Below are 13,354 nucleotides of genomic sequence, written 5' to 3' on the forward strand. Positions count from 1 at the left end.
TATATACATTTCTGTGTCGTGCTAATGTGGCTAATGCTAACACAGCTGGCAACAATGTGAGATTTCAGTTTACTGCAGGAAACTCAAACGCATGACAAGGTGGTACGATCGTTTTTCTACGTTCTCCCTCAGTCACCATAAGAAAAATTATATATTAATTTGAAAAATCTTTGTACAAAATGATTTTACGACTGCGTAACGTGAGAAATTTAATGGGGTATATGCCACGGAAGAGGCGGGACTGTTTTCGCACATCAGTTTGTTTCCGGTTCGGTTTGCGACGCGAGGGCTGCATCAAAAATACTCGTGCTTCCAACTTTGTGCCCCTCGGTTGCGCGTTCGCAACCCGGACCGGAAACAAATTGATGTGCAAAATCACGTCCCGCCTCTTCTGTGGCATATACCCCATTGAATCCAGCACAAGTCAATGCTGTAGCTTTTCTATTCTGAGACACTAAAAAGAAAAAATGTTCACAAATCTTAATGTTTTTAATGCTGCATAGCATGGAATTGGAAACAAGACGTTTCCACTAGAAAAATACTTTTCATATTTTTGTAATAAATGTAATGTATAATATTTTTATTGAAGACAAATCTGTCCATTAGATTTGTCATCACCAGACCATTATAAAGTTTTCTAAACATTATTTGGGTAGAAAACTTAATATAATACATGATGAAATTGTCTCAAAAGTCCAATACAGTTGCTTGTTATGTATAATAAACATTCAGAGTACTTACAAAACTTTCCTCACCCACTCTGTTGTATAGCCATTCACATTGCATATCTGCATTAAATCTTCACAATAATTATTAGAATAACCGTCCATTTTTTTTCCTGGGGAATTTCTTGCCGCCATTTATACTGTCATTTATGCCACCAGTCGTCAGACGCTGAGATATTCTTTGAGTCTGTCCATGATGGTGGGAATTCTTTCCACCGGGATCAACATGACCGTGCGGAACGGCTTCATGGGAACGTCGTCGAAGGACCAGCGGCCGCTCAAGCACGAGTCGGCCTCGTCCTGCACCGAGAAGTGGAACGTGGAGACGGCGTGCTACAAGAAGACATTTAAAACACATTAAAAAAAATTAAAAAAATCGAATTTGTCATTCCTTGCACAGTCAGTTGTACCTCGAGTTTGCTTTGTGTCTAGTCACGCTTAGTCACAAAAGCTAAAGTTTATAACTAGCCCAACAGCGTAATTACTAGGGGTGTTAAAAAATATCGATTCGGCGATATATCGCGATACTCGAATCGATTCAATAAATTTTTATTTATTTATGTATTTATTTATTTATTTTTTAAGAGCTCAGAATTGTTCATTCGGTAGTCTTAACGATTCAACGTCTTATCATCATTGCCTTTTTTTGTGTGTGTGTGTGTGTGAATCGATTTTTAAACTTCCATTTTTAATGGAAAAATATTCAACAAAACGTCTGACTTCGGGTTAGGATTCACACCTTGAGCATGGAAGAATGTTATATGAATGGAACATTAAGCCTTAATATTTTATTTTAATGCTGTTCAAACATGAAACAGATTACAACCTCTATAAGACTGCAATTTCAGATAAATAAATAATACATTTTCATATAAATCTTACACTCTACAAGCTTACTGATTAGTATTTTCTAAATTTGAATGAAAAAAAATCGCAACAATCGACTTATAAATTCGTATCGGGATTAATCGGTATCGAATCGAATCGTGACCTGTGAATCGTGATACGAATCGAATCGTCAGGTACTAGGCAATTCACACACCTAGTAATTACCAACCATAGTTAAACATACTGTCACAATGTCAATACCTCAAAGAAGAACTCCTCCTCAGCGTTAATGAACATGTATTCGTCCTTGGGGTCCGGGCCTCTGCCAGTAACGGTCTTGCTGGCCTGCATGCAGGTCTTGCTGATCATCAAGTAGTAGTGGTACTTCCCACTGGGCTTGTTGGTACGCTCCGCTTCGGAGATCTCATCCCTGTCAAAATAAAAGGTCAACACCCATTGGGTAAACTATTTTGCTAACTGATGTTTTTTTTGTAACACCTTTCTTCAAAAATTGGGACTAATTACACAAGCAACTCACTGCAGGTGCATGTGCAGCGGCAGGGCGATCTGCGGCGGCACGTTGATAAAGCGCTCGCTCAGCAGCAGGCCGACGGGCTTGGCGGTGTCGCCGAGCATCTGCTCCAGCTGCTCAGCGGCGACGTGGCCCAAACTCTTCTCGCACTGCTCCAGGATCAGCTCTTTGATCTGATCCATGCACTGCACGCCCTGCGCACGATGGACAATACGCATCAAAGAGGATGCCGACTAGACTGTTTGGGAGACGACGATGCGGTCTTACCTTCCGTTCTGTAAGGTTCAGCATGGTGATAAAGCCAAACACTTCATCCGGGTCGTCATCGTCGCTGTCTTCGGGCACCTCTGCTTGCTTGGGGGGGAAAAAAATACGTTTGTTTTTGTCTTCTTTTTTTTTTGACAAAAAAATTATATTAAAATTTTTTGTAATACTTATCAAATCAAAAGATGTAAAAAAAAATAAAAAAAAAATAAAAAAAAAATAAAAAAAAAATAAAAAAGACCATTTTATAAGTGCAAAAATAAAACCTTTCTAAAAATAAAAATGTGTTCTTTACTGACAAAGACCTACATTTATAAAACTTTATTTTTTACACAATATAAAGTTAAAAGTCAGTCGTAGTATAAAGTAAAAGTTGATGTGAATGAGTGAGCCACCTTGATGACACTTCCCACGTGGTTCTGCTCGATGATGATGTCGGTCATCTCTGACGTGTTGACGTGAGCCTTCAGAAACAGCTTGGAGCGCAACAAACCAGCGAAACGGTCAAAACGCATGCTGACACATTTTATGATCATTTATTTTTGTCTTTAACTAATACAACCAACCTGTTGTAAGAGCTTCTTGATGCCATTAAAGTCATTGTGCGAAACGGCGTGCGCTTCGAAGTCCACCGTAACCTCCTGAATAGCAAATAAATGTGCTTGTTTTAATGCACCTATAAATCGCACAAAATATTAAAAGATGTTTTAAGCAGAACTACAAGGCTAATGTCACACACTGTTACCATGCAACAGCGTTAGCGTTAGCGTTAGCAACCTAGCGAGGCCAGGCATTCATTCAAGCGGCTCTAAAACGTCACCCTCACCTCATTAACCACCTCTTCGAACGATTCGCTGTCCTCATCGGTGGAACCGTCGTCTGTCCCCGGACTCTCGTCCGAGCTGTCATTGCTTTCCTGGGGGTTTTCCCCCATACCTACTGCCCTCTTCTTAGCCGACGAAGCCATGCTGCAAACAAACATGCGCCGAGTGTTCGAGCGAGCACAGTTTGTGGGTGGGCGTGTCTGAGAGCGACCACCTGTCGGTACCACCGACACCGGCAACACTACGCCATTTTGGCTCAAACTCGTCATCAAACGTCACCATAGATAGCGATATTCAGTCAGAACCAACCAATCGGGAACGTAGGGTTTGCATTCCAGCCATCAAAATGTCAATGTCACCTGACGTAAGTTTTTACACAATAGTAAAAATAGTTCAAACACCCATGTGCTTTTTGTGGAATTTTTAGTCACATTTAAAATAATCTTTTCTTTTACTCTATAGAATTCAGCGGAAACTTGCTTACGAGGACGCCATTTTGGTTCATATTTTATGTAGTTCCCACCGACTTGCCGTACTACGTCAGAGACTAAATGGCGACGCCGTCATTTGGGATAAACTAATCACGAAGGGGTGACAACTGTTCTAATTGCATTTCATCCGCAATTTGCAGCAACACATTGGTTCCTCACTCGTAGATAATATACTTTATTACACATTATAAAGTACATATATGCTGTAACACGCAAGTCTTGCTTGGGAGGAGTTTATTATTCAACTTTAAAATTTTAAGACCCCTCCCTTCTTTACAATATTTAGTCTATATGCGTTCAGACGTGTGATCAAGCTAGCAAGTTTCGTTGTGTATTTTAAAAACATATTTTTTGAGGCGATAATGTAACGCAAACGTCATGGTACATTACGGGTAATATAAGTAAGTGGTTTGTCCTAATCGAATTTTGTTGTTTTAGTGAATAATTTGTGAGCGAATAAGCTCATCAAAAAGCTTCTATCCAAACGACTATGTTGTTATCAGTAAACTAACACTTGTTGGGTGTAGTTTAGCTTTCTATGTATTCACGCCCTCATTCGTTTTCACTTCACTTCTTGATGACAGCTCCATTCATTTTCCGCAAATCTCGACTATAATATAGTTATCCTATGATATATAATTTGTACAGTCTTTATCAAGATGAATGTGCTGCTTCTGAAGGAGCCAAGAGATGGAGACCAGCCTGATCCTTACATCCAGGTAAAGGCATGAAAACAAGTCACGAAAACAATAATGAACCCATCTTCTTTAGTCGATTGTTTTTGCAATTCTGCAGGAGATGGCGTCACGTGACCTGAAAGCAACGCTTCTGCCTGTGCTATCATTTAAGTTTGTTTCACTGAACACCCTGTCAGAGAAGGTGACCAGACATTTTTTTGCTGCATTATTGTCTTTTTTTTTTTTTTTTTAATGTCATCTTAAATTCAAGACAATGATCTTTCCCAAAAGCTTTTCCAGCCAGAAAAACATGGTGGCCTCATATTTACAAGCCCGAGAGCCGTGGAAGCAGTGAAGATGTGCTTAGATGAAAAACGAGAAGGTGAGTCAATTTCTTACGGAGAACCCGCTCCTGTTTCATATGTGAAAATAACGTTCTGAAAGTGTAAAAATAATGAAAAACCTCTCACACAAGTGTAAGAAAACAACACTTTTGTGTCTTTTTCCACAGAATGGGAGCGCACAGCGAAGAACAAGTGGAACTCAAAGTCTGTTTATGTGGTGGGCAAAGCGACGGGCACCTTAGGTAAAGTCACCTGCCACCGACATGCACGCGCAAGGTACCGTTAGCGCCGTTAGCACAAGTCACAACTTGTTGCGATGCACTTTTATTGTTCCTGAGCAGGTGTAGCACCTTCCTGAAGTGTGTCCCACCTTTTGTTGTCCTTTTAGTGTAGTTCCTGGTGGTGGGAAGTGATTGATTGTTACTGACTCCAACTCAATATGACGACAAACACTCGTGTTTGTGTGACTTTTTTTTCCTTCTTCTCTGCAGTACGCCGTCTTGGTTTGAATCCGCTTGGTGAGGACACGGGGACGGCGGAGGTCTTGTCGCGTGTCATCATTGAACGTACGCCGACATGCTTTCAGTCTGTTGGTATTAGAAGAAGGACTGGGTTATTAAATGATGAATTCAAGTTACTTCATCGGAATAAGATGTGATGCCCATTTATACAAAACGAAAATCTGTGATTGGACTAGTTGCCCTAATTAGAAGTATGTCAAATGAACATGTTTCCTTCTCTGTGCAGGAGAGGACACCAATATATCCCCACTTTTCTTCCCCTGCGGCTCCATCAAACGAGAAGTCCTGCCTATGGCTTTGAGGGAGAATGGTAAAAAAAAAAAAAGGCCTTTTAGTACATAAAAAAAAAAAAAAAAAAAAAAGCAAATGGTTAAAAGGGATATATTATTTAAAAAATAAAGTCAATGAACTACTGCGGAACATAAACTGTAACTTTCTGTAACGGTGCTTCTGCGAACAATATCAAATATCTTCAGATTTTGAAAGTTTTACTTCCTTACTAAATCCTAATTTCCTTCATGGGGATTATTCAATATCCATTTTGTGTGATGATCACTTCCTGTTTTGTCCACTAGGGGTTCCCCTTGAGACATTGACTGTCTATCAAACAGCTGAGCATCCTGACTTGGGCAAGAATCTTACAGACTATTTTGCGGCACAGGTCAAACTCACCTCTCGCTATGTTGCACACTATATATCTCAAGGCACAGTGGTTGGGAAGCTCCGCTATACAGTGCGTCTCCCATTTTTATCATTGTCATTCTCAGGGCCCCCCGGCTAGTGTGGCCTTCTTCAGCCCATCGGGAGTCAACTTCTGCCTGCAGGTCTTGCGTAAGCTGGCCGGCGAGCGGCTAACACAAATCAAGGTTAATCTGGATATAACAACAAAGATGTGCAATTGAATCCATGAGTCACGTACCTTGTCGTGTGCAGTTTGCCGCCATCGGGCCGACCACACGGGACGCCATGCGGGCGGAGGGTCTTAGCGTCTGCTGCACCGCAGAGAAGCCCACCGCGCAGCACCTGGCGGAGGCAATAAGCAAAGCGCTAAAATGACCATCCGACATTTGTCACGCAGATACAGTAAACGCCATTGTTCAAGCAAAATGGCCGACTACCTGCGCCTTTCACAGCATACTTCATTGATTTTTGTAGCGTATCCTGTCACGATCACCAACTATTCTGCACTCCATTTTTGCATCCAGTAAGATATGTACATCCAACCATCCATTATCTGAACCACGTATCCTCAAGAAGGTTGTGGGCATGTCCCAGCTCATTTATAATACAGTGTTCCCTCGTTTATCGCGGGTGTTACGTTCCAAAAACAACCCGCGATAATGGAGATCCGTGTGATTTTTTTTTTGTTTTATTCCCGTTAATATATATATATATATATATATAAAAAAATATACATACACATATTTATATATATATATTCGTTTTTTTTGTTTTAGTATGTTTTACTTTATTATAAATTATTTATTTATCATATACGTTTTTTTCATTTACATTCATTTTCTCCATTAATTTTTTTTTTAACTCATTCTCTCCCAAAAACGTATAAATAAGTTTTATTTCAAATATTGCCGCCATTCTCCCAAAGACGTATTTACATGTTTTTTTTTGTTTTATGCTAGAGCATGCACAAGGCTTTGATGCAGCCTCTGAACTGAAGAGAATGCTTGAACATATGGTAGTTATTACAAAAACGGCCAGCAGGTGGCAGCGGAGTATAAGAGATCAACCAGGGCCATGTTGCAAAAAGTTATTTTCCCGAGTGTTTTAAACAGATTTGTGAATAATGATGAAACTTAAGCTTAACTTAAAAGCTATATTCTAATTGCTTCAAAACGGAAACGGATAGAAATATACACTTTTTCCTAACGAAAGAAGAGACTCTAAACTTTCTTTTCGTAGGTTCCGTATTTGTATAGCAATAGAACACAATAGCCTGCGGGCCTTGCAAAATCAGTCAAAATCCAGGAAAAGAGACAGGAGCAAAGGGGGTTGCCTCAGTGAAAATGGCGGGAGTGAATGAGTTAATTATTACAGTATACAGCACAGTATATATTTTTGTCATTTGTTTTTCCGTTTTGGTATGATTTTTAGTTTATTATGAATGCTTTTTCATTCATTATTTTCCCTTTACAGTCTTTTTTTTTTTTTTTTTAATTTACTTGTTATACAGCACAGTATATATTTTCCATCTCTGGAATGCAATGTCGTGGAGTGGCAGGACAGACAACCGTTGGAAATGTCTCGTCGAGACGAATCCGCGGATGCCCGTATACCCCCGGTTGAACGTAGGGTTCGAGAGATACGGCCACTTGAACAAAAAAATAAAAAAACAAAAAAATAAAAAAATCCACGAAACAGCGAGGCTGCGAAAGATGAACCCACGATAAACGAGGGAACACTGTATATTCATTGTAGCTTCTTTATTCATTTTCTTGCATCTTCTTGTGAGGATTTTGTGTAAATCGGATGCTGTGGTGGCAATTATGAATGATTTCTAATACACAGGAGGGGGCCACTGAACTGAGTTTTAGGGGTGGAAATATTCACTAGGATACTCATTTTTTTGCACAATTTGGAGAGTATTTTAGTATGTTCAAGATCTCAGAAGGTGATGCTTGTGTTTACTGTTATCTGGATTTCATGTAAATTGGTTGCACTGAAGTTGCCCACCCTGCTGGTGTATCGAATGAAATGTCCTGTGAATGAAGATTTGAAATTCTTCTTGCTGGTTTTGTATGTAATTCCATTATTTATACCGAATCCCAAAGACATGACGTGTATTGTATTATTCTATTGTATATTGTGGAGCTTTATTTTGTGTAGTCTTGTTAATTAAAGATTGTGCTTGAGTCTGTTCAAAGTGGGTGTTCTTCAAAGTCCAGTGAAACCCAGCAGAGCATCACACGACACATCCTCACTATTCGTAGCTAACATCAAGTGAAGCAGCGTTTGCTTTTCACACAATGTGGAACGCCCTCCCCATCTGGGTGACCACACCTGTGCCGGTGGTCCTATAAAGCCGCACAGTCAAAACTATTATTTTAAGCAGACAACAGACGCTTAAAGGCCACCACGATGCTGACTTCCATCCAGCTGATCGCTTCTTTGCTTCTCTGGACGAGCACGGGCGAGAAACTTTTCCACCATCGCGATCACTCGGATCTGCAGATGTTCAACGCCCAGCAAGCTCAGACCATCACCGACAAATACACAGCAGAGGTAAATAGGGATTAAATGAAGAAAAAATATATTGTTTTCGTAAGATGACACAAAAAAAAAAAGTCCATATCTTGTCCAGCTTTTCCTCTCCAGATACGGCTTCATGAAGCCGGTGATGTGGGAGGAGACGCGGGACAGGTACGAGTCTCTCGACGACGATGGTTTCCTTGACGACCTCCAAGCGAGCATCCGGGAGGGCACCTCGGTGCCTCATTCCAGGGATCGCCTTCCTCCGGGTGGAGAGAATCAAGCCTTTACTACAGCACTTCAAGACTTCCAGAGGTTGTCTGGCCTGCCGGTGACGGGCGCGTTGGACGACGCCACCAGGGAGGCCATGAACAAGCCGAGGTGCGGCGTCCCCGACAAGGAAATGGACCAGGAAGCAGAGGACAGTCCTGAACCTGAACTTGAGGAGAGTCTGGCCTTTGGTGTTGAAAACAACACCAGTTTGATGGACACGTTTAACGAGACAGATGGCAACTACACAATAAGTGACACGCTGCCTCACGGCGCTAATGACTCTGAAATAGATCTGAATGTTAACAACACGGCAACTGACACCAACACGACCGATTCCAGCCATGATTTGACACCAAAAACCACCTCGCTGGACAACCGAACAGGCCCGAGCCCAGCGGTGGCGCGACGCAAACGCCACCTGGCCGCCCTGGTGTCCGAGCGGAGGCGGCACAAGAGGGACGTGAGCGAGACGGGACACGTGGCCTTCAGCAAGAATGTCCTCAAGTGGCGGCTGATGGGCGAAGGCTACAGCAATCAGCTGTCCATCGAGGAGCAGCGCTACATCTTCAGGCTGGCCTTCAGGATGTGGAGCGAGGTGTCGCCGCTCCAGTTCGCGGAGGACAACCGCTCTCCGCTGGAGGACATCGACATCAGGCTGGGATTTGGCACAGGTACAGCAAAATACGAGGGTTAAAAAAAAAAAAAAAATCAATCAATATTGAATCGATTTTTCGAGCTCAATACAGATTTATAAAGCCATGAATTCAATAGTTAGATCTAATTTTTTTCCCCATAAATTCTTAAGAAAAAAGTATTTCTTACATTTATGAAAGACCTGACTTATTGCACTTTAAGACAATTCAGAATATTTTAAGTTTATATTTACAATTATATTAGAATTATGAAAATATCTTCATCACATCCTTGTTGATGTCAATGTTTGCGTAACACTTAAGCGATTTTAACAGGTGAAACTTTCATTAATGAGCTAAATCATTTGATCTGCAAAATTTACTTTGGTATTTAATATTATTGGAGTTTATCATGTCCTTGACATTTAAGAAGAAATGATGTTCCATAATTAATCCGTATCAGATTAGAATGAATTGAATCGGGGGTGGGGGGTGGGGGGGGGCAATAGAAATAAATTGAACTGAACTCTTGTGAATCAAAAGCGAACCAATTGAGCAAATTAGAATCAATACTAGGGATGTATGCTATATTTTTACGATTTAACCTCACGATACGATAATTATCGCGATATTTTGGGGAGGATGGAGATATTAAAAGTCATATTTAAAAAAAAAAAGCTCATACTAAAAAAAACAAAAAAAACAATATTTTACTTGTGTACATAACAGCATTGCACATAACATAAATAACATAAATAAACACTTAATATTGAGACACTTGCTAATGCACGCACACATTGAGTTTCTCCACACATTAACTCGATTCACAAGCCTATTATAGTCCCCTTCATCTGACGATTAGCATGGATTTTAAACAGCGAGGCCAAAACATGCCTTGTGAAAATTAAACTACACTAAAAAACAAACAAAAATTAGCCACCAGAGGGTGCTAGAACTGCACTAATAGAAATGAACCTGCCTTTTTTTAAACAGATGTGCTGCTTTTAATATTGTGACATGACGACGACGATGTTGTTGGGAGTTTTAATATCGCAACATCACGATATTGTCATTATCGTTACATCCCTAATCAATACCCAACTCTACAATTTGTGTTGGTTGAGGTGGAGCAGAGAGGTGGGAAGGTCACATGATTGTATTGTATGCCATCTAGGAAGACATCTTGGTTGCAATCAGAGGTTTGATGGCAGCGGTCAAGAGTTTGCCCACGCCTGGTTCTTGGGCGACATCCACTTTGACGACGACGAACATTTTACTGCCCCCAATACTGGCAGTGGAATTAGCCTCCTCAAGGTGAGTGTCGAGAGATCCCTTGATCACGAGCTTACATCCTGACCGGACATCTTTTTTGTAAGGTGGCAGTTCACGAGATTGGGCACGTTTTAGGGCTGCCCCACATCTACAGACCCGGATCCATCATGCAGCCCAGCTATCTGCCCCAGGAGGCTGGTTTTGAAATGGGCTGGATGGACCGGAAAGCCATACAGGACCTCTACGGTGAGCAGCATCCAGCTTTTCAACAGGCACGGAAACCTTCTCCAATCAAACCCTGTTTTCCGGTCTTGCTCGCAGGCGCCTGCAAGGGCCGCTTCAGCACCGTGTTCGACTGGATCCGGCGAGAGACGACCCCCTATGGCCAGGTGGTGGTCCGCTTCAACACCTACTTCATGAGGGAGGGCTGGTACTGGCTGTACGAGAACCGGAACAACCGCACGCGCTACGGCGACCCGGTGCCGCTGCAGATCGGCTGGCGGGGGCTCCCCGCCGACGGGGTGGACGCCTACGTGCACGTTTGGTCCCGGAAACGAGACGCCGTTTACTTCTTCAAAGGTACAGCGCCGCTTTATCATCCAATACAGCCATTGGAGAGACTACATAAACAAACAACAACAACAAAAAACTGTCAGCCACACATTTGACTCTAAAAGTCTATTGCACTCCCTCAAGTGTTAAGCAAAGTCCATCATTCGGTCCTAGACAAGGCACAGGTAGCTTCATATTGATTTTACAGTTGGGTCACGAGTCAAAACTTTTGACCCAACTATTGGTCACAAATGGACCGGTCCCTCTACTTGGGTCAATTTGACCCAAATTTGAGTCAAGAAATGGGTCTTTCAGCGTAAAACAACTCAAATATTGGTCATAGCCTTTACTTGCGGTCAAAAAATTGGGTCATTTTGGATAAAACAACCCAGAAAGTTGGGTCAAAGTGACCCATAAAGTCAATCCGTCCATTTTTTATTCATACAAGGAGCCCTCGAGTTGCGTCGGCATTACATTCCTATGCTAGTGATGTAACCCGAATTAAAGTCAATATTTACATCAAAATTATTTGCATAAAAAAAAATAATCTAAAATACATTAAAATAAAAAATGCTGTACCATTACTGCTTAGAGGTGGATGGAAAAGAAAGGGGGAGGCTGATGTTGGCACAAGCGTGAGCACTAGCTAACGGCTAAATAGCGGACGAGCGGAAAACACTGCGGGCTATATGGCGAGGAAGACAAAATGGCGGACGTGGCCAAAATGGCGGACCGGGTAGAACGCCATAAGTCGAGTGCGCCTTAACTCGAGGACTCCCTGTAACTGGGCTACTTTTGAGTCAAAAGTCAATTTGACCCAACTTTCTGGGTTGTTTTCGATAAAGTGACCAATTTTTGACCCAAGTAAAGGATCTGACCAATACTCGGTCCATTTTTGACCCATAGTTGGGTCAAGTCCCAACTGTTTTTAGAGTGTATGGAAGAACTTTTGACTCAAAAGTAACCCAATTAAGGATCGAAAATGGACCGGTCAATTTTATGGGTCAATTTGACCCAATCTGGGTCGTATTATACAAAATGACTAAATTTTTTACCCAAGTAAAGGATCTGACCAAAATTTGAGTTATTTTACATTGAAAGACCCATTTCCTGACCCAAAGTTGGGTCAGATTGGTCCATTTCTGACCCATAGTTGGGTTATTTTTGACACAATTGTCCATATATGGAAGAATGATGATGTCAAACTGTGCTCATGTTCAGTTTATACTTCTTTTTGCCCCCAGAGGGCAGTAATGCCTAATTATGGAGCTCCACAGTTGGTTGTTATCTTGAGAGGTAATGGAGATAACAAATTCTCAACACCAACTGTACATAACTAGATCTGTTCTACTCGAAACATATCCAGGAGTTTTTGGAAGATGCACGACTGCTGGAGGCCATCGCATGGGTTAAAACAAAAGTTTCACCCAAATATCAATAAATAAGGTTAAAAAAAAAACAATCCCAAGAGACTTCTCCGGGTTCGGGTTCCACAGAACAATCTGCAAACTGCCATTTATCCTGACCACACTGTAATTCCCAACGTATGATACTTCAGTCATGCACGTCCTCTGTTCTGACAGGTACTCAGTTCTGGAAGTACGACAGCGACAACGACAAGGTCTTCATACAGGACCCAGAGGGCCACCGCTATCCCAGGAAGATCTCAGAGGGTTTCCCGGGGATCTCCGGTCCCATCGACACGGCCGTTTACGACCGAAGGGACTCGTGCATTTACTTCTTCAAAAACACTCTTGTAAGGATGTCATCCTGCGGCAGATTTGAAACGAGTAATTGCCAACTGAAGTCAGGTCTTCCGACAGGTGTACGCCTTCAGCGTGGAGTCCAACGGCACGGCGCCGGGTTTTCCCAAACCTATCCGAGAGGTGTTCCCGCCGGTGTCGAGCGGCGACCACCCGGGCGGCAGCATCGACGCCGCCTACTTCTCGTACGCGCACAACGCCGTCTTCCTCTTCAAGGATCGGCGCTTCTGGCAGGTGGTGAGCAGCCGCGACCGGCGCCGACGCCCCTTCCTGCCACGTAACGGCCTGCTGCCGCACAAAGAAGTCGACCAGCACTGGTTCGACATCTGCAACGTCCACCCCACCGCACTCACACTCACTCGATGAAGAGGTACTTGAACTTAGGTTCAACGATAAAAAAAGGAAAGTATTCCAAGGTGCTTTAGTTTTTTCCTCATTTTGTTCGGTTA

At 42.2% G+C, this 13,354-nt stretch overlaps 4 protein-coding genes across 5 annotated transcripts in view; 2 read left to right on the forward strand and 2 right to left on the reverse strand.

Moving 5' to 3' along the window:
- Window positions 1–565: 565 nt before the first annotated feature.
- Window positions 566–3,621, reverse strand: bccip (BRCA2 and CDKN1A interacting protein). The gene is made up of 7 exons (XM_077502548.1): window positions 3,176–3,621; window positions 2,916–2,990; window positions 2,745–2,825; window positions 2,353–2,439; window positions 2,092–2,279; window positions 1,815–1,983; window positions 566–1,058 (listed from the first exon to the last, which is right to left on the reverse strand). Exons 1-7 carry the CDS (start codon window positions 3,440–3,442, stop codon window positions 888–890), a joined length of 1,038 nt encoding a protein of 345 aa, XP_077358674.1. The 5' UTR covers window positions 3,443–3,621; the 3' UTR covers window positions 566–887.
- uros (uroporphyrinogen III synthase) lies at window positions 3,128–8,076 on the forward strand. The gene is made up of 10 exons (XM_077502553.1): window positions 3,128–4,065; window positions 4,313–4,383; window positions 4,460–4,543; window positions 4,633–4,723; window positions 4,853–4,927; window positions 5,177–5,251; window positions 5,433–5,516; window positions 5,782–5,867; window positions 5,974–6,072; window positions 6,140–8,076. The coding sequence occupies exons 2-10, from the start codon at window positions 4,324–4,326 to the stop codon at window positions 6,260–6,262; spliced, it is 777 nt and encodes a 258-aa protein (XP_077358679.1). The 5' UTR covers window positions 3,128–4,065; window positions 4,313–4,323; the 3' UTR covers window positions 6,263–8,076.
- Window positions 3,795–13,354, reverse strand: part of LOC144004884 (uncharacterized) — a 64,235-nt gene continuing 54,675 nt past the window's right edge. Inside the window, exons 6-8 of one of the 2 annotated variants that reach the window (XM_077502554.1) lie at window positions 6,126–6,229; window positions 5,879–6,057; window positions 3,795–5,272 (exon numbers count right to left, since the gene is read on the reverse strand). The gene's annotated coding sequence lies outside the window, so the exon portion shown is untranslated. Of the gene's footprint in view, window positions 5,273–5,292; window positions 6,058–6,125; window positions 6,230–13,354 lie in introns of those variants that run through there. The other variant, XR_013279453.1, reaches the window with a different exon arrangement.
- On the forward strand, window positions 8,135–13,317 carry mmp21 (matrix metallopeptidase 21). Its single transcript, XM_077502535.1, has 7 exons — window positions 8,135–8,446; window positions 8,526–9,357; window positions 10,493–10,632; window positions 10,695–10,836; window positions 10,912–11,169; window positions 12,726–12,898; window positions 12,966–13,317. The coding sequence occupies exons 1-7, from the start codon at window positions 8,303–8,305 to the stop codon at window positions 13,269–13,271; spliced, it is 1,995 nt and encodes a 664-aa protein (XP_077358661.1). The 5' UTR covers window positions 8,135–8,302; the 3' UTR covers window positions 13,272–13,317.

The sequence above is a fragment of the Festucalex cinctus genome, chromosome 17 (assembly GCF_051991245.1).
Source record: "Festucalex cinctus isolate MCC-2025b chromosome 17, RoL_Fcin_1.0, whole genome shotgun sequence".
Lineage (NCBI taxonomy): Eukaryota > Metazoa > Chordata > Actinopteri > Syngnathiformes > Syngnathidae > Festucalex > Festucalex cinctus.

What these genes read in the sequence shown, in the direction of transcription:
- bccip (XM_077502548.1), bottom strand. Translation starts at nt 3,442, where the DNA reads ATGACGAGTTTGAGCCAAAATGGCGTAGTGTTGCCGGTGTCGGTGGTA. An exon ending in TCGAAGAGGTGGTTAATGAG is followed by an intron (nt 2,991 to 3,175) that starts GTGAGGGTGACG and finishes TTTGCTATTCAG; the next exon opens with GAGGTTACGGTGGACTTCGA. An exon ending in ACGTGGGAAGTGTCATCAAG is followed by an intron (nt 2,440 to 2,744) that starts GTGGCTCACTCA and finishes TTCCCCCCCAAG; the next exon opens with CAAGCAGAGGTGCCCGAAGA.
- uros (XM_077502553.1), top strand. Translation starts at nt 4,324, where the DNA reads ATGAATGTGCTGCTTCTGAAGGAGCCAAGAGATGGAGACCAGCCTGAT. An exon ending in CAGACTATTTTGCGGCACAG is followed by an intron (nt 5,868 to 5,973) that starts GTCAAACTCACC and finishes TGTCATTCTCAG; the next exon opens with GGCCCCCCGGCTAGTGTGGC. An exon ending in AGCGGCTAACACAAATCAAG is followed by an intron (nt 6,073 to 6,139) that starts GTTAATCTGGAT and finishes TGTCGTGTGCAG; the next exon opens with TTTGCCGCCATCGGGCCGAC.
- mmp21 (XM_077502535.1), top strand. Translation starts at nt 8,303, where the DNA reads ATGCTGACTTCCATCCAGCTGATCGCTTCTTTGCTTCTCTGGACGAGC. An exon ending in CAGGCTGGGATTTGGCACAG is followed by an intron (nt 9,358 to 10,492) that starts GTACAGCAAAAT and finishes TATGCCATCTAG; the next exon opens with GAAGACATCTTGGTTGCAAT. An exon ending in ACTTCTTCAAAAACACTCTT is followed by an intron (nt 12,899 to 12,965) that starts GTAAGGATGTCA and finishes GTCTTCCGACAG; the next exon opens with GTGTACGCCTTCAGCGTGGA.